The sequence below is a fragment of the Cherax quadricarinatus genome, chromosome 17 (assembly GCF_038502225.1).
Source record: "Cherax quadricarinatus isolate ZL_2023a chromosome 17, ASM3850222v1, whole genome shotgun sequence".
Taxonomy (NCBI): domain Eukaryota; kingdom Metazoa; phylum Arthropoda; class Malacostraca; order Decapoda; family Parastacidae; genus Cherax; species Cherax quadricarinatus.
Genome location: NC_091308.1, coordinates 548414 through 571521, shown reverse-complemented (window position 1 = coordinate 571521; position 23108 = coordinate 548414). Strand labels below are relative to the sequence as shown.

Below are 23108 nucleotides of genomic sequence, written 5' to 3'. Positions count from 1 at the left end.
CAGCTCTTGCAGACGATACCAAAATAACTGTGAAAGTCACCTCGGTAAACAGAAAAATTATAAGCAAATATTAACAGTCTTCTAATAAGTAAACGAAAATGACATAGTTAATTGCGATAGATTTTAAATGCTTAGATATAAACCTCTGATATATCTTTGATGAGTTTCGAGATCTTTTCTGCTCCCAGAGCCCGACCCTGGGCCAAACTTGTTTGGTGCTTGCCTGATAAAGCAGAAGTGTTTCTGATATCTTCTGGTAAGATGTTGAATAGTCTGACACCACGGAAATGTATAATATTCAGAGTCATTCGGCGTAAATTATGCTGGAGACTCGACCCTCTGTCTGCTAATTGGAAACAGATGCGCTATCATTCATTACTATTATAATCAGCAGAAGAAACAGAACGTAGGCATATCATAAAACGTAAGAAATAGGAACTAGAATAAGAGCAAAGACATTTCAAAACAGTAAGGCAACGGAAATGATGGTACTTTTCTAATCAATGGTGCTCTCCCGACCTTTATACTGTTCTGTGCTCAAAGTACTTTTCAAGGCAGGAGAGAGACAACAGAGCTTAAAACTATGTGGAGGTGGTACATCTGCTGCCCTCATAGCACCATGAAACCATCTAAACTTTGGGGAAAGCTTCAGAGCACTTGGACTGTTCTCTCTGGAACAGAGAAGAGAAAGATAACTGTTAACACCGTACTCTTACTATTGTCACTGCCGCTACTGCTGTCACTGCCGCTAATACTGTCACTGCCGCTACTACCGTCACTACTGCTACTACTGTTACTGCTGCTACTACTGTCACTACTGATATTACTGTCACTGCTGCTACTACTACTGTCACTACTGATATTACTGTCACTGCTGCTACTACTACTGTCACTACTGATATTACTGTTACTGCTGCTACTACTACTTTCACTACTGATATTACTGTCACTGCTCCTACTACTACTGTCACTACTGCTATTACTGTCACTGCTGCTACTACTACTGTCACTACTATTACTGTCACTGTTGCTACTACTACTGTAACTACTGATATTACTGTCACTGCTGCTACTACTACTGCCACTACTGATATTACTGTCACTGCTGCTACTACTACTGTCACTGCTGCTGTCGGCATAGTTGCTGATCCTCCTTTACATGTGTTGTATGCATAGATTAGATGAGCATTATAGTACCATCCATGTGTTTATATAGAAGATCCCTTAGGCCTGTGACTGTATGACGTCATGGGATGCAGCGAGCGAGTGAGACGAGCTACCTCGGCCTCAGACGACGCATAGGCATCATAGAAGGCAGGACACGGCAGTCTGGGCTCCATCTCCCATTACCACAGTCTGACAATAGTGTTACCATCCAACAAGTGAGTTTACCTTATCCATCAATCTCCTACCGAACCCCCACACGACACTGCTACTACTACTGTCACTACTGATATTACTGTCACTGCTGCTACTACTACTGTCACTACTGCTACTGCTGTCACTGCCGCTACTACTACTGTCATTACTGACATTACTGTCACTGCTGCTACTACTTCTGTCACTACTGCTACTGCTGTCACTGTTGCTACTACTACTACTACTACTACTACTAGTTACTACTGCTATTACTGTCACTACTGCTACTGCTGTCACTGCTGCTACTACTACTGTCACTACTGCTACTGCTGTCACTGCTGCTACTACTTCTGTCACTGCTGTCACTGTTGCTACTACTACTACTACTAGTTACTACTGCTATTACTGTCACTGCTACTACTACTACTGTCACTACTATTACTGTCACTGCTGCTGCTACTACTACTACTGTTACTACTGCTATTACTGTCACTGCTGCTACTACTACTGTCACTACTATTACTGTCACTGCTGCTATTACTACTGTCACTACTCCTATTACTGTCACTGCTGCTACTACTACTGTCACTACTGCTATTACTGTCACTGCTGTACTACTACTGCCACTACTGATATAACTGTCACTGTTGCTACTACTATCACTACTGCTATTACTGTCATTGCTGTACTACTACTGCCACTACTGCTATAACTGTCACTGTTGCTACTACTACTGTCACTACTGATATTACTGCCACTGCTACTACTACTACTGTCACTACTGGTATTACTGTCACTGCTACTACTACTACTGTCACTGCTGCTACTACTGTCATTGCTGCTAATACAACATTGTACTGTTACTACTGTCACTGTTACTATTAATATATTATACTATTGTCATTGTTGCTACTGTCACTGCTACAACAAATACAACATCGTATTGCTACCACTGTCACAGCTGCTCTGTCCCTGCTACTAATGTATTATACTGCTACCTCTGTCACTGCTGCTACTAATGTCAATGTTATAACTACTGTCACTGCTGCTACTACAGTTACTACTATTGTCACTGCTGTTTCTACTGTCACTGTTGCTTCTACCGTCAATGTTGATACAATAGTCAGCCCCGTTAGGACTTTCATTTAGTCGTTTTCTAACACGTCACACGCAAGAGAGAACATTTAATTTGTGGTATAGTAATTCCGAGATGATGGCAGCTTACTAATGATGGGAATCAGTGATTAAGTAAATACTGGCTTACCAATGATGGGAATCAGTGGTTAAGTAAACACTGGCTTACCAATGATGGGAATCAGTGATTAAGTAAACACTGGCTTACCAATGATGGGAATCAGTGATTAAGTAAACACTGGCTTACCAGTGATGGGAATCAGTGGTTAAGTAAACACTGGCTTACCAATGATGAGAATCAGTGATTAAGTAAACACTGGCTTACCAATGATGGGAATCAGTGATTAAGTAAACACTGGCTTACCAATGATGGGAATCAGTGATTAAGTAAACACTGGCTTACCAGTGATGGGAATCAGTGGTTAAGTAAACACTGGCTTACCAATGATGAGAATCAGTGATTAAGTAAACACTGGCTTACCAATGATGGGAATCAGTGATTAAGTAAACACTGGCTTACCAATGATGGGAATCAGTGATTAAGTAAACACTGGCTTACCAATGATGGGAATCAGTGATTAAGTAAACAGTGGCTTACCAATGATGGGAATCAGTGGTTAAGTAAACACTGGCTTACCAATGATGGGAATCAGTGATTAAGTAAACACTGGCTTACCAATGATGGGAATCAGTGATTAAGTAAACACTGGCTTACCAATGATGGGAATCAGTGATTAAGTAAACACTGGCTTACCAATGATGGGAATCAGTGATTAAGTAAACACTGGCTTACCAATGATGGGAATCAGTGATTAAGTAAACACTGGCTTACCAATGATGGGAATCAGTGATTAAGTAAACACTGGCTTACCAATGATGGGAATCAGTGGTTAAGTAAACACTGGCTTACCAATGATGGGAATCAGTGATTAAGTAAACACTGGCTTACCAATGATGGGAATCAGTGGTTAAGTAAACACTGGCTTACCAATGATGGGAATCAGTGATTAAGTAAACACTGGCTTACCAATGATGGGAATCAGTGATTAAGTAAACACTGGCTTACCAATGATGGGAATCAGTGATTAAGTAAACACTGGCTTACCAATGATGGGAAGCAGTGATTAAGTAAACACTGGCTTATCAATGATGGGAATCAGTGATTAAGTAAACACTGGCTTACCAATGATGGGAATCAGTGATTAAGTAAACACTGGTTTACCAATGATGGGAATCAGTGGTTAAGTAAACACTGGCTTACCAATGATGGGAATCAGTGATTAACTAAACACTGGCTTACCAATGATGATCAGGATTAAGTAAAACTGGCTTACCAATGATGGGAATCAGTGGTTAAGTAAACACTGGCTTACCAATGATGGGTAACTAAACACTGGCTTACCAGAATCAGTGATTAAGTAAACACTGGCTTACTGGAATCAGTGATTAAGTAAACACTGGCTTATCAATGATGGGAATCAGTGATTAAGTAAACACTGGCTTACCAATGATGGGAATCAGTGATTAAGTAAACACTGGCTTACCAATGATGGAAATCAGTGAGCAAGTAAACACTGGCTTACCAATGATGGGAATCAGTGATTAAGTAAAACTGGCTTCAATGATGAATCATTAAGTACTGGCTTACCAATGATGGGAATCAGTGATTAAGTAAACACTGGCTTACCAATGATGGGAATCAGTGATTAAGTAAACACTGGCTTACCAATGATGGAAATCAGTGACCAAGTAAACACTGGCTTACCAATGATGGGAATCAGTGATTAAGTAAACACTGGCTTACCAATGATGGGAATCAGTGGTTAAGTAAACACTGGCTTACCAATGATGGGAATCAGTGATTAAGTAAACACCTGGGAATCTGGGAATCAGTGATTAAGTAAACACTGGCCAATGATGGGAATCAGTGGTTAAGTAAACACTGGCTTACCAATGATGGGAATCAGTGATTAAGTAAACACTGGCTTACCAATGATGGGATTCAGTGATTAAGTAAACACTGACTTACCAATGATGGGAATCAGTGGTTAAGTAAACACTGGCTTACCAATGATGGGAATCAGTGGTTAAGTAAACACTGGCTTACCAATGATGGGAATCAGTGATTAAGTAAACACTGGCTTACCAATGATGGGAATCAGTGGTTAAGTAAACACTGGCTTACCAATGATGGGAATCAGTGATTAAGTAAACACTGGCTTACCAATGATGGGAATCAATGATTAAGTAAACACTGATTAAGTAAACACTGGCTTACCAATGATGGAAATCAGTGGTTAAGTAAACACTGGCTTACCAATGATGGGAATCAGTGATTAAGTAAGCACTGGCTTACCAATTATGGGAATCAGTGATTAAGTAAACACTGGCTTACCAATGATGGGAATCAGTGATTAAATAAACACTGGTTTACCAATGATGGGAATCAGTGATTAAGTAAACACTGGCTTGCTAATGATAGGAATCAGTGATTAAGTAAACACTAGCTTACCAATGATGGGAATCAGTGATTAAGTAAACACTGGCTTACCAATGATGGGAATCAGTGGTTAAGTAAACACTGGCTTACCAATGATGGGAATCAGTGATTAAGTAAACACTGGCTTACCAATGATGGGAATCAGTGATTAAGTAAACACTGGCTTACCAATGATGGGAATCAGTGGTTAAGTAAACACTGGCTTACCAATTATGGGAATCAGTGATTAAGTAAACACTGGCTTACCAATGATGGGAATCAGTGATTAAGTAAACACTGGCTTACCAATGATGGGAATCAGTGATTAAGTAAACACTGGCTTACCAATGATGGGAATCAATGGTTAAGTAAACACTCACTTACCCAGTGAAAAAAAAAGTAAAGATTTTCTCGCGTCGTATGATATTCACAAAAATAATTGTAAGAAGGGTCATTCCATGTCAAGTGAACCAATTTCGAAAATCGTCCCCACCTGACTATTTCCAATTTCGATCAAATTTTACATGAAGGTTGGCATGTATATCAAATTAACTTTGGGAGTTTTAGTTCATGATATGTAGTAGTAGTAATGTTATGGCCCTCAGAGTGGAGGCTGGTGAAAATTTCACTGACCCACGACCCATAATCAGCAATGTTCAGGTTATTGCTGTGGCAGATCTTGGAGAATAAAAGTTGTCACGACACTTTTCCGGCAACTTTAAGTTTAATTTGCAAAATAAATATTGGTCCCTATCAGTTCAAATAACAATTTCTGAAATCGCCACCGAAAATTGTATAAGGACACTTAAACACCAGGTTCTAGCCGTTGTTGCTCTATAACAACAACTGAAAAATGCCTGGATTTCATTATAACGTTGTACAAGCCAAAAAAATCACCTTATTTTAAAACCTGTTTTCTCCCTTCAAGGAAAAACACCTATCCAGAAAATAAATATCTTGTAGTTTAGAATCTGATCTTTCTAATGAAGCCTTTTTTTTCATAAGAAATTGGCTGTGCTGCATTTTTTTACTCTTGGTCTTCCAAAAATGGCATAAAATTCACTGTGAGGACTGTGAGGGTATTTTTAGGTACCATTAGCAAAGGAACTAAAACTTTTGGAGTCTGATATTTTAGGAATGTGACGATGTCCACTTCGGTAGCCGGCTACAATAATATCATACTAAAATAATGTTTTCCTTTAGAGATACAGGCAGATGAATTCAAGATTCAATTTTACGCAACATATTTTTTTGGCCTACTTTGGCTTCACACTGTGAAAAAAAAAGTAAAAGCATGTAAGTTTAAGGACTGTGATTTTTGAAATCAGCTCCAAAAGCTGCATAGGCATGTCTAGTTACATAGCTTTTATTCTTCTAGATCTACCACAACAATAACCTGAACATTACTGATTGTGTGTCGTGGGTCGTGAAATTTTCACCAGCCTCCACTCTGAGGGTCATAACATTACTACTAATGCATATCACGAACTAAAACTTTCCCAGAGTTAGTTTGATATACATGCCAACCTTCACATAAAATGTTATTGAAATTGGAGAAGGTCAGGTGGGGACCCCTGGTCCACTTAACTAAGGTATCAATATAAGTGAGTAGTCCGACACCAGCAATGCACAAATAACCCCCACACCAGCAACCAGTCAACTCTGGTACAAACACTAGGAACTGACACTGGTGTATGGTAACTAGGTCAAAATTCTAGGAATACTTGGCATGTGCATGTACCCTCTGACCACACTTGTAGAAACCATTTCCAACTTCCTGGAATGACTCCGATAAATAATCTAGGCAAACATAACCATAACTCGTCTGGAAATTCTTTACCAAATGTACCCTTGAGCCAGATGGGTGTGTGGGCAGTGAAAGTGACTTACCATAGTATGACTTGAACTAGATGGGCGTGCGGGCGATGCAAGTGACTTACCATAGTATGACTTGAACCAGATGGGCGTGTGGGTGATGTAAGTGACTTACCGTGGTGTGACTTGAACCTGATGGGCGTGTGGCCGGTGCAATTGACTTACCGTAGTGTGACGCTTGAACCAGATGGGTGTGTGGGCGGTGCGGGAGGCGGCAGTGGGGTCAGGGCTCCGGCGTTCAGCTAGACGACTGTCAATGTAATCATTGTTCCTGCGGGCTGGGGCGGCTTCTGCTTCGGCCACCTTGCGTATGGTGAACTGGTGACGTGGGCGTGCGGAGGGCGGCAAGGACAGGCGGTGCGGGCGGCCTCTTATGAGAGGTTCTCCCCAGCCATCACTAATGCCTGAGTCTCTGGAGCTTCCGCTACTGCTGCTGCACGAGTCTCTCTTGCTCACTGGACCAACACCCTCACACACGCCTACGCCCACCATGTTATTGTTGGCGCTCACGCCCATGTTGTTGACGCTACAGTTGGTCTTGTTGAAAAGGTTGTTGGAGCTGGTCATATTGGTAAAGCTGCTATTAGCACTGCTGGTGGAGCTGCTGCCGCTGCTGCTGCTGACGCTGCTGCTACTGGCCTCTGTCTTCGGTAGTCCCTCCTGGGGCACTATGGGAGGCACTACTTCAACTTGTTGTTGTTGCTCTTCTTTCTGAGGTTCTCTTATCTCACCGCACTCTTCCGTCTTCACAGTCTTTGTGTCGTCCTTGTTCTTCACTTCTACCTTCCCATCATCTTCCTCTTCATCTTCACCTTCTTCCACGATGGTGTCGTCCAAAACATCGAGTTCGTACAGGGGATCTTCTTCACCATCGTCGTCGTCCCCGCCGCCGTCATCGTCGTCGTCATCGTCGTCGACACTGTCGTCACGATCAGTGGGTTTAGCACGGGACTCGAACAACTTAATGCCAGACTCCTCAACGAAGGCTTCATCTTGGTCGATCTCCTTGGGTTTGGGTTCTGACTGGCGGGTGAGAGGTCCCATATTAACAACGTTCTTCACTAGGCTGACGGCTATGCGGTTCCTGGAGAGGAAGGCGCCCCCAGCCATCCTGGGCCCCTGACCAGGCCCCCGCTCACCTGAGCTCCGCCACCCATACCCGCCTGTGTATTGTAACCCTCCCGGGGGCGGCGGCCCGCCACCCACCGACGGATGTTGTGGGCTGGCGGTTGAGGGGGTCGAGTCCTTGGCACACGACTCCATGTTGCTTTGTACAATATATAAGACACCTCGTCCGGTTTGAACTATGACTTCCTGATTTAAGTTACCATTTGGCAAATTTGGGAATGTTTTTAAAGGGTTGTTTTAGGAGTGGAATGTGTGGTCTATGTCACCATCTTGTGGTGCAGTACACCACTAGCACAGTCTAGTAGCAACACTCATCACACTATAACGCACTAATATACTGCTGAAAAATATAACATTGTACACATATTATATAGCAGCCTGGCAGGCCAGCCCGTAACTGAGCTGCTGATGTGCACTTTAATAATAACTTCAACAGCAAGCAGTTCCCTTATTACAACGAAAGAAGAGAAGAGTAGCAGATGAGAGAGTGAGAGAGCGAGAGTGTGAGGTGCGATGAGGATACAAGGTCAACAAGGAGTCACTAGGTTACATGACCCAGCAACACTGTGGTACTATATGGTACATAATCATGTGAGGTGTCAATATATATACTGGTGAGTGTGAACACTGTACTCACACTAATATATCAAAACATTGATAAGATGGTGAGGGAAAACAACGACATTGATGCTGTAACGGCAACACACACGCAACCTGTTATCAACTTTTGATAAATTTTGTAGAGAATATCATGGGTGTGGGTTGCTAAAACTTTAACATAGGTCCATGGTGCTAATATACTGTATCATAAGTGTGTGGTGCTAATATACTGTATCATAAGTGTGTGGTGCTAATGTGTGTGATGAATGGTTTGAAAAACCGACAAGTTGAAGATTGAGGCACTTATGCAGCATATGGGAATCTTTATTCAGGAAACGTTTCGCCACACAGTGGCTTCATCAGTCCAATACAAAGAGGAAGGCGTAAGGAGAGGAGGAGTATGAGGTAATCAGTCCCTCAGCCTTGAGTCGATGTGTTCAGTCCATCAATCTTGATGGACTGAACACATCGACTCCAGGCTGAGGGACTGATTACCTCATACTCCTCTCCTTACGCCTTCCTCTTTGTATTGGACTGATGAAGCCACTGTGTGGCGAAACGTTTCCTGAATAAAGATTCCCATATGCTGCATAAGTGGTGCTAATACACTGTATCATAGGTGTGTGGTGCTAATATACTGTATCATAGGTGTGTGGTGCTAATATACTGTATCATAGGTGTGTGGTGCTAATATACTGTATCATAGGTGTGTGGTGCTAATATACTGTATCATAGGTGTGTGGTGCTAATACACTGTATCATAGGTGTGTGGTGCTAATATACTGTATCATAGGTGTGTGGTGCTAATACACTGTATCATAGGTGTGTAGTGCTAATACACTGTATCATAGGTGTGTGGTGCTAATATACTGTATCAAAGACGAGAACGAGAACCAAAGACGAGCAGAAGCACCAACATTAAGTGAACCACCAACACTAAGTGAACCACTAACACTAAGTGAATCACCAACAATAAGTGAACCACTAACACTAAGTGAATCACCAACACTAAGTGAATCACCAACGCTAAGTGAATCACCAACGCTAAGTGAATCACCAATGCTAAGTGAATCACCAACACTAAGTGAATCACCAACGCTAAGTGAATCGCCAATACTAAGTGAATCACCAACGCTAAGTGAATCACCAACACTAAGTGAATCACCAACGCTAAGTGAATCACCAACGCTAAGTGAACTACCAACTCTAAGTGAACCACCAATACTAAGTGAACCACCAACACTAAGAGAACCACCAACACTAAGTGAACCACCAACACTAGGTGAACCACCAACACCAAGTGAACCACCGACACTAGGTGAACCACCAACACTAAGAGAACCACCAACACTAGGTGAACCACCAACACTAAGTGAACCACCAACACTAGGTGAACCACCAACACCAAGTGAACCACCAACACTAAGTGAACCACCAACACTAAATGAACCTACACTAAGAGAACCACCAACACTAAGTGATCCAACACTAAGAGAACCACCAACACTACGTGAACCACCAACACTAGGTGAACCACCAACACCAAGTGAACCACCGACACTAGGTGAACCACCAACACTAAGTGAACCACCAACACTAGGTGAACCACCAACACCAAGTGAGCCACCGACACTAGGTGAACCACCAACACTAAGAGAACCACCAACACTAAGTGAACCACCAACACTAAGTGAACCAACACTAAGAGAACCACCAACACTAAGTGAACCAACACTAAGATAACCACCAACACCAAGTGAACCATCAACACTAAGTGAACCACCAACACTAAGTGAACCACCAACACTAAGTGAACCATCAACACTAAGTGAACCACCAACACTAAGTGAACCACCAACACTAAGTGAACCACCAACACTAAGTGAACCACCAACACTAAGAGAACCACCAACACTAAGTGAACCACCAACACTAAGTGAACCAACACTAAGAGAACCACCAACACTAAGTGAACCAACACTAAGAGAACCACCAACACTAAGTGAACCAACACTAAGATAACCACCAACACCAAGTGAACCATCAACACTAAGTGAACCACCAACACTAAGTGAACCACCAACACTAAGTGAACCACCAACACTAGGTGAACCACCAACACCAAGTGAGCCACCGACACTAGGTGAACCACCAACACTAAGAGAACCACCAACACTAAGTGAACCACCAACACTAAATGAACCTACACTAAGAGAACCACCAACACTAAGTGAACCAACACTAAGAGAACCACCAACACTAAGTGAACCATCAACACTAAGTGAACCACCAACACTAAGTGAACCACCAACACTAAGTGAACCACCAACACTAAGTGAACCACCAACACTAAGTGAACCACCAACACTAAGTGAACCACCAACACTAGGTGAACCACCAACACCAAGTGAGCCACCGACACTAGGTGAACCACCAACACTAAGAGAACCACCAACACTAAGTGAACCACCAACACTAAGTGAACCAACACTAAGAGAACCACCAACACTAAGTGAACCAACACTAAGAGAACCACCAACACTAAGTGAACCAACACTAAGATAACCACCAACACTAAGTGAACCATCAACACTAAGTGAACCACCAACACTAAGTGAACCACCAACACTAAGTGAACCAACACTAAGATAACCACCAACACCAAGTGAACCATCAACACTAAGTGAACCACCAACACTAAGTGAACCACCAACACTAAGTGAACCACCAACACTAAGTGAACCACCAACACTAAGTGAACCAACACTAAGAGAACCACCAACACCAAGTGAACCACCAACACTAAGTGAACCACCAACACTAAGTGAACCACCAACACTAAGTGAACCACCAACACTAAGTGAACCACCGACACTAGGTGAACCACCAACACTAAGTGAACCAACACTAAGAGAACCACCAACACTAAGAGAACCAACACTAAGAGAACCACCAACACTAAGTGAACCAACACTAAGAGAACCACCAACACCAAGTGAACCACCAACACTAAGTGAACCACCAACACTAAGTGAACCACCAACACTAAGTGAACCATCAACACTAAGTGAACCACCAACACTAAGTGAACCATCAACACTAAGTGAACCACCAACACTAAGTGAACCATCAACACTAAGTGAACCACCAACACTAAGTGAACCATCAACACCAAGTGAACCACCAACACTAAGTGAACCAACACTAAGATAACCACCAACACCAAGTGAACCACCAACACTAAGTGAACCACCAACACTAAGTGAACCACCAACACTAAGTGAACCACCAACACTAAGTGAACCACCAACACTAAGTGAACCACCAACACTAAGTGAACCACCAACACTAAGTGAACCACCAACACTAAGTGAACCACCAACACTAAGTGAACCACCAACACTAAGTGAACCATCAACACTAAGTGAACCACCAACACTAAGAGAACCACCAACACTAAGTGAACCAACACTAAGATAACCACCAACACCAAGTGAACCACCAACACTAAGAGAACCACCAACACTAAGTGAACCACCAACACTAAGAGAACCACCAACACCAAGTGAACCACCAACACTAAGTGAACCACCAACACTAAGTGAACCACCAACACTAAGTGAACCACCAACACTAAGTGAACCACCAACACTAAGTGAACCACCAACACTAAGTGAACCACCAACACTAAGAGAACCACCAACACTAAGTGAACCACCAACACTAAGAGAACCACCAACACTAAGTGAACACAGTGAACCACCAACACTAAGTGAACCACCAACACTAAGTGAACCACCAACACTAAGTGAACCACCAACACTAAGTGAACCACCAACACTAAGTGAACCACCAACACTAAGTGAACCACCAACACTAAGTGAACCACCAACACTAAGTGAACCACCAACACTAAGTGAACCACCAACACTGAACCACCAACACTAAGTGAACCACCAACACTAAGTGAACCACCAACACTAAGTGAACCACCAACACTAAGTGAACCACCAACACTAAGTGAACCACCAACACTAAGTGAACCACCAACACTAAGTGAACCACCAACACTAAGTGAACCACCAACACTAAGTGAACCACCAACACTAAGTGAACCACCAACACTAAGTGAACCACCAACACTAAGTGAACCACCAACACTAAGTGAACCACCAACACCAAGTGAACCACCAACACTAAGTGAACCACCAACACTAAGTGAACCACCAACACTAAGTGAACCACCAACACTAAGTGAACCACCAACACTAAGTGAACCACCAACACTAAGTGAACCACCAACACTAAGTGAACCACCAACACTAAGTGAACCACCAACACCAAGTGAACCACCAACACTAAGTGAACCACCAACACTAAGTGAACCACCAACCCCAAGTGAACCATCAACACTAAGATAACCACCAACACCAAGTGAACCACCAACACCAAGTGAACCACCAACACTAAGTGAACCAACACTAAGATAACCACCAACACCAAGTGAACCATCAACACTAAGTGAACCACCAACACCAAGTGAACCACCAACACTAAGTGAACCACCAACACCAAGTGAACCAACACTAAGTGAACCACCAACACCAAGTGAACCAACACTAAGTGAACCACCAACACTAAGTGAACCAACACTAAGTGAACCACCAACACCAAGTGAACCAACACTAAGTGAACCACCAACACTAAGTGAACCACCAACACTAAGTGAACCACCAACACCAAGTGAACCACCAACACTAAGTGAACCACCAACACTAAGTGAACCACCAACACTAAGTGAACCACCAACACTAAGTGAACCACCAACACCAAGTGAACCACCAACACCAAGTGAACCAACACTAAGTAAACCACCAACCCCAAGTGATACCACTTGTGATGCTTCCTCACCTCTATTGTAGTTAAGGTTTACGTATAATTATATAGAGATTTACCGTCAATCTGTGCGTACTTCATTTATATCGTATTTAAATCATAAGTGCAATTATATAGGGGGGTTGCATGTCTATTGGACTTCATTTAAAATTATCTATCGTTCAGCAAATCAATCTCTCACCAAGAGGAATAAACATTTGCAATTCAAAGTAGTAGGATGATAATAGATTACGTTCAGAGAATTTAAAACGAATGTAATCAAGGCCAAGAAAATGATGAATATTTACGAGAAATTTAAATGCGATAAGTGACGCCCGTTATACTTGAACTAGAAAATGTACAGAGGATCTTTTACTTCTCACAATAAATTAGTAAAACTAGAAAATGTACAGAGGATCTTTTACTTCTCACAATAAATTAGTAAATCATCTATGATGTTTTATAAACCCAAACGGAACATAAAATCTTCAAGTCTCTGAAAAACTTGAGGGTCAGGTTCCAGATCTGGACACTGACGGGATGGCAGCTATCAGAGGAAATGCTGAAAATAACAATAATAAGCGAAAGTATCATTACATATAATTAGAGAACACCGCTTCAACATCCGTAGTCCAAGTCTCCTCAACTTTCTGCTTTCCCATGTAAATATTAATGCCGGTACATTTAACAGAAAGACTCAAGGTAAACAAGCAAATACACACACATACATAGTCAGGAAGTAGAACGACCTAGCAAATGAAGTGGTAGAGGCAGAATCCATACATAGTTTTAGGAAGATGTACGATAAAGCTCTCGAAGCCAGAAGAGTTAATCTAGTAGCGATGAACGAAGAGGAGGGTCCAGGAGCTGAGACCCGACCCCGGCAACTACATATAGGTGAGTACACACACACATCTCATTTGAGGGATCTTCGTTTTAAATATATAGATAATAAGAGGGTGAAGACGAACAATCCGTGAGAACGCTGCTTGATCTGCATGTTCACAGTGTGACAGCTGGGAGGTATTTGTTGTCAAGTGACCAGCCAAGCACCCTGGCTCAGTCCAGAGTAGAAGGCACCATCCTGCCCTGGCAGGATGCAGCAGGGTGAAGCACAGTGTTAACACCAGGACAGCAGCAGTGTTAACACCAGAGCAACATAAGTGTTAACACTAGATCAGAAGCATACACAGTGTTAACACTAGATCAGCAGCACACAGTGTTAACACTAGATCAGCAGCACACACAGTGTTAACACTAGATCAGCAGCACACAATGTTAACACTAGATCAGCAGCACACAATGTTAACACTAGATCAGCAGCACACAATGTTAACATTAGATCAGCAGCACACACAGTGTTAACACTAGATCAGCAGCACACACAGTGTTAACACTAGATCAGCAGCACACACAGTGTTAACACTAGATCAGCAGCACACAGTGTAAACACTTGATCAGCAGCACACAGTGTTAACACTAGATCAGCAGCACACAGTGTTAACATTCACTACTTCCTGGTATCTGGTTAGTACTCAGAATTTATGCACCAACAATGGTTGTGGAAACAAATTCCACGAATTCTAAAAACATGTTCATTACACAATGCTGGCTTCACTACAAGGTATGAAAGTCCATCAGATGTCATGTGACACTATTGAAGGTACGTATGTGTTGAAAGTTTATTACAAATGATGTCAGTGACCGTATAAATTTAGGAAGTTGATCATAGGTGACGCCACGAGACATCATTGTACACAGCACATCTGGGAGGTTAGGAAGTCCTAACTTCCTAGATTCTAATTACATAGGTAAGTTCTTTCTTGACAATATGTATTTTCCCTGAAGTCTGTTTTTTGTTAAAAACATGTGCAACTTATATAAACATGTGTAACTTTTATAAACATGTGTAACTTTTATAAACATGTGCAACTTTTATGAACATGTGTAACTTATAAACATGTGTAACTTTTATAAACATGTGTAACTTTTATAAACATGTGTAACTTTTATAAACATGTGTAACTTTTATAAACATGTGCAGCTTTTATTCGAATCTTTTCTTTATATACGCACTATCAGACGTTCAAGTTTCTTATATAAATATAAAATGTTGGGTATAAAACATCAAGGTTAATGACCCTGGGGGGGGGGTGACAATAGCTCTCAGTACCCATGCCCACTGGATACCTACGTCACTATCCTTTCCACTGGATACCCACGTAATGATTGACTGTATCTTCATCATGTTACTGAAGTCTCCCACTTCACGTTAATAGATTTTATTACTTTTTTTTTTAAGAAATTCTTCAAGTGATAAAATATGGCTGGAAAAGATATGTAGCCTTTGTTCCCATCTATATATAGGAGAGCATAGTTGCACACTGTGGCTTTAACCAACTTTATTTTAAAGTAGTGACAATAACATCTGCAATTCATCTTGCTAATTAATCAGGGCGAGAATTGTTTGCTTGGGATAAATATAATAATGTTTAACATGTAATCTGAGGGTACGACTAGTTAATGTCTTCTTGTAAAACTTCCGAGACAAAAAAAAAAAAAAGACTTGAGTAATTTAGTAGACCAATCATTCGTTTATTACAAATGACTAGTTAATTATGCATTCAACAATTATTTAATAGCCTTCTCATGAATACGTTCAAAAGCGTGAGCATGAAGAGAGCTTATCATCTTGTAACCAGGAGAAAGGACCCACCCAACCCACCTCAATCATGTCAACCAGCCTCATTCTTTTCCTCGTCTCGTATATTCAAGTTTGTTTGATTATCTGACGAATTACATTATATACAATCTTGCTAATTTTTCTCGTCAAATCGTTAACTAAGACATGCAATATATTGGGTATTATGTATGGTGGTGCTGTGTTAGTTTGCAGCTATGTAAGATCACGTGAAGGGTGAGACACCAGGCAGCTTCCTACGGCCGCCAGCGCTGCCGCTCAGCTGTGTGACCTACAAATGTAAACAAGACACTAACACCAGCCTTCACACCAGCCCTGACACTACCCATCACAAGCCCTGACACTACTCATCACAAGTCTTGACACAACCCATCACCAGCCCTGACACCATCTATCACCAGCCCTGACACAACCCATCACCAGCCCTGACACCATCTATCACCAGCCCTGACACAACCCATCACCAGCCCTGACACCACACTTTTTATACTGCCTTCACAAAACACCCAAGTAATACTTAAACTTATACCTTTTGCCATTATAATAGCCATTAATACAATACCGACATAATAACAATAGATAATAATTATAATAATTATATTTTATTCTAAATTGTTATTATTTTCAGAAAAAAAGTAAATCTTTTATCAACTAAAAAACCTTGGGGCGAGGAAGCAGCCTGTTTACTGGTGTGTAACAAGATAAGAAGGGGCCAAGATAACACCTCTGGTGATAACACTTTATCATCTGACTTTCAATAACTGCACTCTGTTTATCACGTTGCATCAGCCTCTACACGTAATCATATTACAAACACCTCTCAGTTTATTCCAAGGATTCAGTCAGCTTATATATGTATATATATATATATATATATATATATATATATATATATATATATATATATATATATATATGTCGTGCCGAATATGTAAAACTGGTCAATTAGCAAGAACTCATTTAAAATTAAGTCCTTTCTAAAATTTTCTCTTATATGTTTAAAGATATATTTTTTTCATTAATGTTAATGTAAAAAAATTAATTTTGCTCCAAAAGAATCTTAGAAAACTTACCTAACCTTATTATAACAAGAACAATTTATTTTAGCCTAACCCAACTAAATATATTTTAGATTTGTTTACAGTAATTTAATACTAAACAAACACAATCAAATATATTTTTTTCGTTAGGTTCAGAATGATTTTGGCGAAATTATTGCATACACAAATTTTCACTTGTCCTATATGGCAAGATGAACGTTGCTATTTAAGCTAAGATGGCAAGTTCTGCCTATTCGGCACGACATTATATATATATATATATATATATATATATATATATATATATATATATATATATATATATATATATATATATATATATATATATATATATATATATATATATCACAGCAACAACTGAATTTCTTGACATGTAAAATAATCTGAGGATTGTTTTTAAGTCTATCGAGTTTACTTAAATAAAGTTCTAGATTGGTTTTGTGTATTCTCTAGATTTTTTTTTATAAAGGTCAATCACTACTATTACAGCCACAGTGCGATTCCCTATCCAAAAGATGTTGAATTTTTTTAGGGTAATTTTTAAGTCACTTCTCTGTTAGGAATACATGATGCCTGAGTAGCTTGTGAAACGCGATAGCAACCATCTTCATTATTATTTGTCAGGTCTCCTTGACGATTAATCCTTGTCAGGTTACACCGGTCAACACTAGCTTGGTGGTCCCTTTAATTCAATGTAGTCTGCTCGGCCAAAAATGGGAACCTTTATTGCGTTATCGATATCACATTTCCTGGAAATACTGAAATCAGTGTATCTTTGATCGTTTTTTACAAGCTCCTCAGTGATTCCAGTGATCAGCATTTTTGCTTTCCAGAACCAGGTCAAGCAAGCTTTATCCCCTCTACTTGGTTCTTTCAATTTCCTAACAACGCATTCTACGAACCAGTTGCAACTGAAATTTCCCATCAAAATTACATTTTCATGAGTAGAAGACCTTACTATTTCGTCTTAAAGAAGTTTGAAGGGGCCTCTTTCCATCTTTGGAGTTCTGTAATCCACATCTAAAATCCAAGTTTCGTATCCTTCCAAAAAATGCAACCAAACAAATGCCAGGTCAATTCCTTTATATGTTTTTTTTTAGGTGACGCAATTCAATTTTTCTTTGATATACTATCTAACTGGCTTATTTCCTGCTGTTTCCATCAGTGTGGAATTAGTTGTTTCCCAATACGTGATATTCGGCAAGTATGCTCAGACATTAGGAAACGTTCAAAAGTTAGCAAAGACATATGTCTCATAAATACAAGAAATGACTAAAGAAGTTAATCATGACACTGGAGGAAAGAAAGGTGAAATAAGACATGACAAGATAGAAAATGACACTTCAAGAGACGGAGACAAGTGACACAGAAGCATAAGTAGAAACTAAATTCTCAGATGAGCCACACGGACATTATAAAGTACTTAAATATTCTCAAGGTCACACGTACAAAATATAGAAGAAACTAATACAGACAGATCGTTTGATTTGCAAGGATCAGCGACAAGGTGATGCAAGTAGAAGCTAAGGATGAAGGTGAGCCATAGAGACGTTAGGAAGTGTTTCTTTATTTTCAAAATGATGGGAAAGTGGAAAGAATTGGATGAGGAAATTGTATAGCTATAATACACCTGTGACCAGTTCCAGAGTTTTTTGCCCTCGCGGCACAGCCTAGGGCCAGGCTTTTCTGTTGATTTTCCGTTCAACCAGACTCTTGCAGTTGGCCACATATCCCTCAGAGCCTGGATGATCTAGCATTTGGCATAGGTAGCTATCCACTTTTCTCTTTTACAATTGCCAGTATTTTTTTCATATCTGATGGATGTGTTCAAGATAAGTTTCTGATCAGCCGAGCTGTGGTGCCCACAATGGACTGTGTGCTGGTAGCATCAATAACCTAATTGATCGGACTTTACAACCAGAAGATCTGGTTTCAGACCTGGCTGCCTGGACGATGACCCGGGAAATGGAGTAAAAACATATCACAGGTAGGTATGCTAAGGCCAAAGAGACCAGAAACCTGTAATGCCGACCGGTGTACCTTAATTAAGAGGCAGAGTTAGAAGCTGAGTCTCGAGCCCCACAAACGTAAACGAAAGATGAAAATGTACTGAAGGATGACTTGTAGAGGCATCCCTGGAGTACTCGCCCTTCTCCTCTCCCTTTCCCTTATAACTATGACCACTGATTTTTAAAGGGGTGGGCCGGTAAGCCAGCGGAAGGCCTCGGTCAGATAACCAAAAGCTCCAACGGCGGGTCATCATCTGACTAAGACCCCTGACAAGAAACTCTAGTCCTGTTTCCTAACGAACCTTACCTAACCTAACCCCCTTTCCCTTCTCTTCCATCCCCTCCTCTCCCCTCCGCTCATCTTCTCTCCCTTCCTTTTCTTTCCTTCTCCCAACCAAGGTAGAAATGTAATCGTCGTTTTCATAAAGTTTTTATGTAATCCAAATGAAACAACATATCCGCCATGGTAGAGTGCTGTATACCTCTTATACACAATCTAGCGTGCTCACGGCTCGCTCTCACACTAGGTCGTAGGTCCTAGAGGGACGGGTCCCAAATCTGCACACAGAAATCACTCCCTATGAAAGCAAAAGACAGGGCAGACAGTGCAACATACCCCCACTAAAAAGTAGGGGCGTCATTAGTACACTATGATAAGACACAATAAGTGTCCGGGGCCAAAAATAGTACAACAGCCTCCCACCAAGCATAAGAGGAATTACCAATAGACCCCTGGCTGCCTTCAAGAGGGAGCTGGACAGATGCCTAAAGTCAGTATCCGATCAGCTGGGCTGCGGTTCGTACGCTGGACTACGTGCAGCAAGCAGTAACAGCCTGGTTGTTCAAACCCTGATCCACCGGAGGCTTGGTCAAGGACTGGGCGGCGGGGCGTTGACCCCTGGAACACCTTCCAGGTAGGCCTTCTAAACCGAAAGGAAATGTTAAAGGAATAACAACTATTAAGTAACACACAAGGAGTTAACGATAAGACTATTGATAATGTAAGTAGATATTTAACTGTTATGTTACGTGTTCAGGAAACGCAAAAGAAAAGACCAGCAATCATGTCAAAGTGCAAAACGTTTAACATTCTTCTTTTTTTCGATCTCATATTACTGAAGGGAAGTACCTCCGTCGACGATTGCTATCTAACAGCTAACTAGGTACGACAAAGTTTTCACTTTATCAGTTGACACATATCTACTGGGAGGGGATGCGTTACAGTTTTAGAGACAGTATAACCATTTTCTTATCGCTTCTTACACATTTAGTTCCTACATACAGGATTAACCTCCCAATCTCTCCATCATATATGAAATCTTAAACGCAAGAAATTTAAAATATAATTATACCCAATAATCTGAAAGTAACATTCGGGGTACGTCTGAACGCAAGGATACTTAGCTGGCTCTATGGTCGAGTGCTGTATGTGTGTGTGTGTGTGTGCTCACCTAGTTGTGGTTGTAGGGATCGAGTCACAGCTCCTGGCCCCGCCTGTTCACTGCCGCTACTAGGTCTCTCTTCCTGCTCCATGAGCTTTATCATACCTTTTCTTAAAACTATGCATGGATCCTGCCTCCACTACATCACTTCCCAGACTGTTCCACTTCCTGACAACTCTGTGACTGAAGAAATACTTCCTAACATCCTTGTGATTAATCTGAATCTTCAGCTTCCAACTGTGACCCCTTGTTGCTGTGTCCCATCTCTGGAACATCCTGTCTCTGTCCACCTTACCGATTCCTCTCAGTTTTTTATATGTAGTTATCAAATACCCCCTATCTTTCCTGTCCTCCAGTCTTGTCAGGTGGATTTCCCTTAACCTCTCTTCTTAGGACATGCCCCTTAGCTCCGAAGCTAGTCTTGTTGCAAACCTTTGCACTTTCTCTAATTTCGTTACGAGCTTGGCTAGGTGTGGGTTCCAAACTAGTGCTGCATACTCCAATATAGGGGTAACGTACACGGTGTACAGGGTCCTAAACGATTTCTTATTGAGATGTCGGAATGCTACTCTTAGGTTTGCTAGGCGCCCGTATACTGCAGCAGTTATTTGGTTGATGTGCGCCTCAGATGTGTCTGGTGTCATACTCACCCTAAGATCTTTTTCCTTGAGTGAGGTTTGTAGTCTCTGGCCCCCTAGACTGTACTCCGTCTGCGGTCTTCTTCATGACTTTGCGCTTGGTGGGGTTGAACTCCAGAAGCCAGGCCTGCAACCTGTCCAGATCCCTTTGTAGTTCTGCCTGGTCCTTGTCTGAGTGAATTCTTATCATCAACTTCATATCATCTGACCCCTGTGGAACCTCGTTTGTCACAGGCGCCCACTCTGACACCTCGTCACGTACCTTGACTCGCTGTTGTCTTCCTGAAAGGTATTCCCTGATCCATTACAGAGCCTTCCCAATTATCCCTGCCTGGTCCTCCAGCTTTTGCACTAAGCTCTTGTATGTGTGTTAATTACCATTTCGTCCTAGGCACATGTCGATTAGACACTAGGCCTGTAGTATATACGTGTGTGTGTGTGTGTGTGTGTGTGTGTGTGTGTGTGTGTGTGTTAGTTACCATTTTGTCCTAGGCACATGTCGATTAGACACTAGGCCTGTTGCACATGCGCGTGAGTGTGTGTGTGGGGGGGGTTGTGTGGGGTTTGTGTGGGGTGTGTGTGGGGTGTGTGTGGGGTGTGTGTGGGGTGTGTGTGGGGTGTGTGTGGGGTGTGTGTAGGGTGTGTGTGGGGTGTGTGTGTGTCGGGGGAGTGGTGTGTGTGTGTGTGTGTGTGTGTGTGTGTGTGAGGTGTGTGTGTGTGTGGGGTGTGTGTGTTGGTGTGTGTGTGGGGGGGGAGGTGTATGTGTGTGTGTGTGTGGTGTGTGTGTGTGGTGTGTGTGTGTGGTATGTGTGTGTGTGTGTGTGTGTGTGTGTGTGTGTGTGTGTGTGTGTGTGTGTGTGTGTGTGTGTGTGTGTGTGTGTGTGTGTGTGTGTGTGTGTGTGTGTGTGTGTGTGTGTGTGTGTGGTGTGTGTGTGTGGTGTGTGTGATGTGTGTGTGTGGTGTGCGTGTGTGGTGTGTGTGTGTGGTGTGTGTGTGATGTGTGTGTGTGGTGTGTGTGTGTGGTGTGTGTGTGTGGTGTGTGTGTGTGTGTGTGTGTGTGTGTGTGTGTGTGTGTGTGTGTGTGTGTGTGTGTGTGTGTGTGTGTGTGTGTGTGTGTGTGTGTGTGTGTGTACCCACCTAGTTGAGGTTGCGGGGGTCGATTCCGAGCTCCTGGCCCCGCCTCTTCACTGATCGCTACTAGGTCACTCTCCCTGAGCCGTGAGCTTTATCATACCTCTGCTTAAAGCTATGTATGGATCCTGCCTCCACTACATCGCTTCCCAAACTATTCCACTTACTGACTACTCTGTGGCTGAAGAAATACTTCCTAACATCCCTGTGATTCATCTGTGTCTTCAGCTTCCAACTGTGTCCCCTTGTTACTGTGTCCAATCTCGGGAACATCCTGTCTTTGTCCACCTTGTCAATTCCTCTCAGTATTTTATATGTCGTTATCATGTCCCCCCTATCTCTCCTGTCCTCCAGTGTCGTCAGGTTGATTTCCCTTAACCTCTCCTCGTAGGACATACCTCTTAGCTCTGGGACTAGTCTTGTTGCAAACCTTTGCACTTTCTCTAGTTTCTTCATGTGCTTGGCTAGGTGTGGGTTCCAAACTGGTGCCGCATACTATGGGCCTAACGTACACGGTGTACAGGGTCCTGAATGATTCCTTATTAAGATGTCGGAATGCTGTTCTGAGGTTTGCTAGGCGCCCATATGCTGCAGCAGTTATTTGGTTGATGTGCGCTTCAGGAGATGTGCCTGGTGTTATACTCACCCCAAGATCTTTTTCCTTGAGTGAGGTTTG

The 23108-nt window shown here is 42.0% G+C and overlaps 1 protein-coding gene across 7 annotated transcripts in view; it reads right to left on the bottom strand.

The window, feature by feature from the left end:
- Positions 1 to 23108, bottom strand: part of SNF4Agamma (SNF4/AMP-activated protein kinase gamma subunit) — a 998728-nt gene that overhangs the window by 787376 nt on the left and 188244 nt on the right. For 5 of the 7 annotated variants that reach the window (XM_053773265.2, XM_053773263.2, XM_053773260.2 and 2 more), the window contains exon 2: positions 7013 to 8315. The exons of 1 other annotated variant lie outside the window; for it this stretch is intronic. In XM_053773265.2, coding sequence (XP_053629240.1) covers positions 7013 to 8110 — 1098 coding nt within the window. In that variant the 5' untranslated portion in view covers positions 8111 to 8315. The remainder of the gene's footprint in view (positions 1 to 7012; positions 8316 to 23108) is intronic. One more of the 7 variants, XM_053773261.2, reaches the window with a different exon arrangement.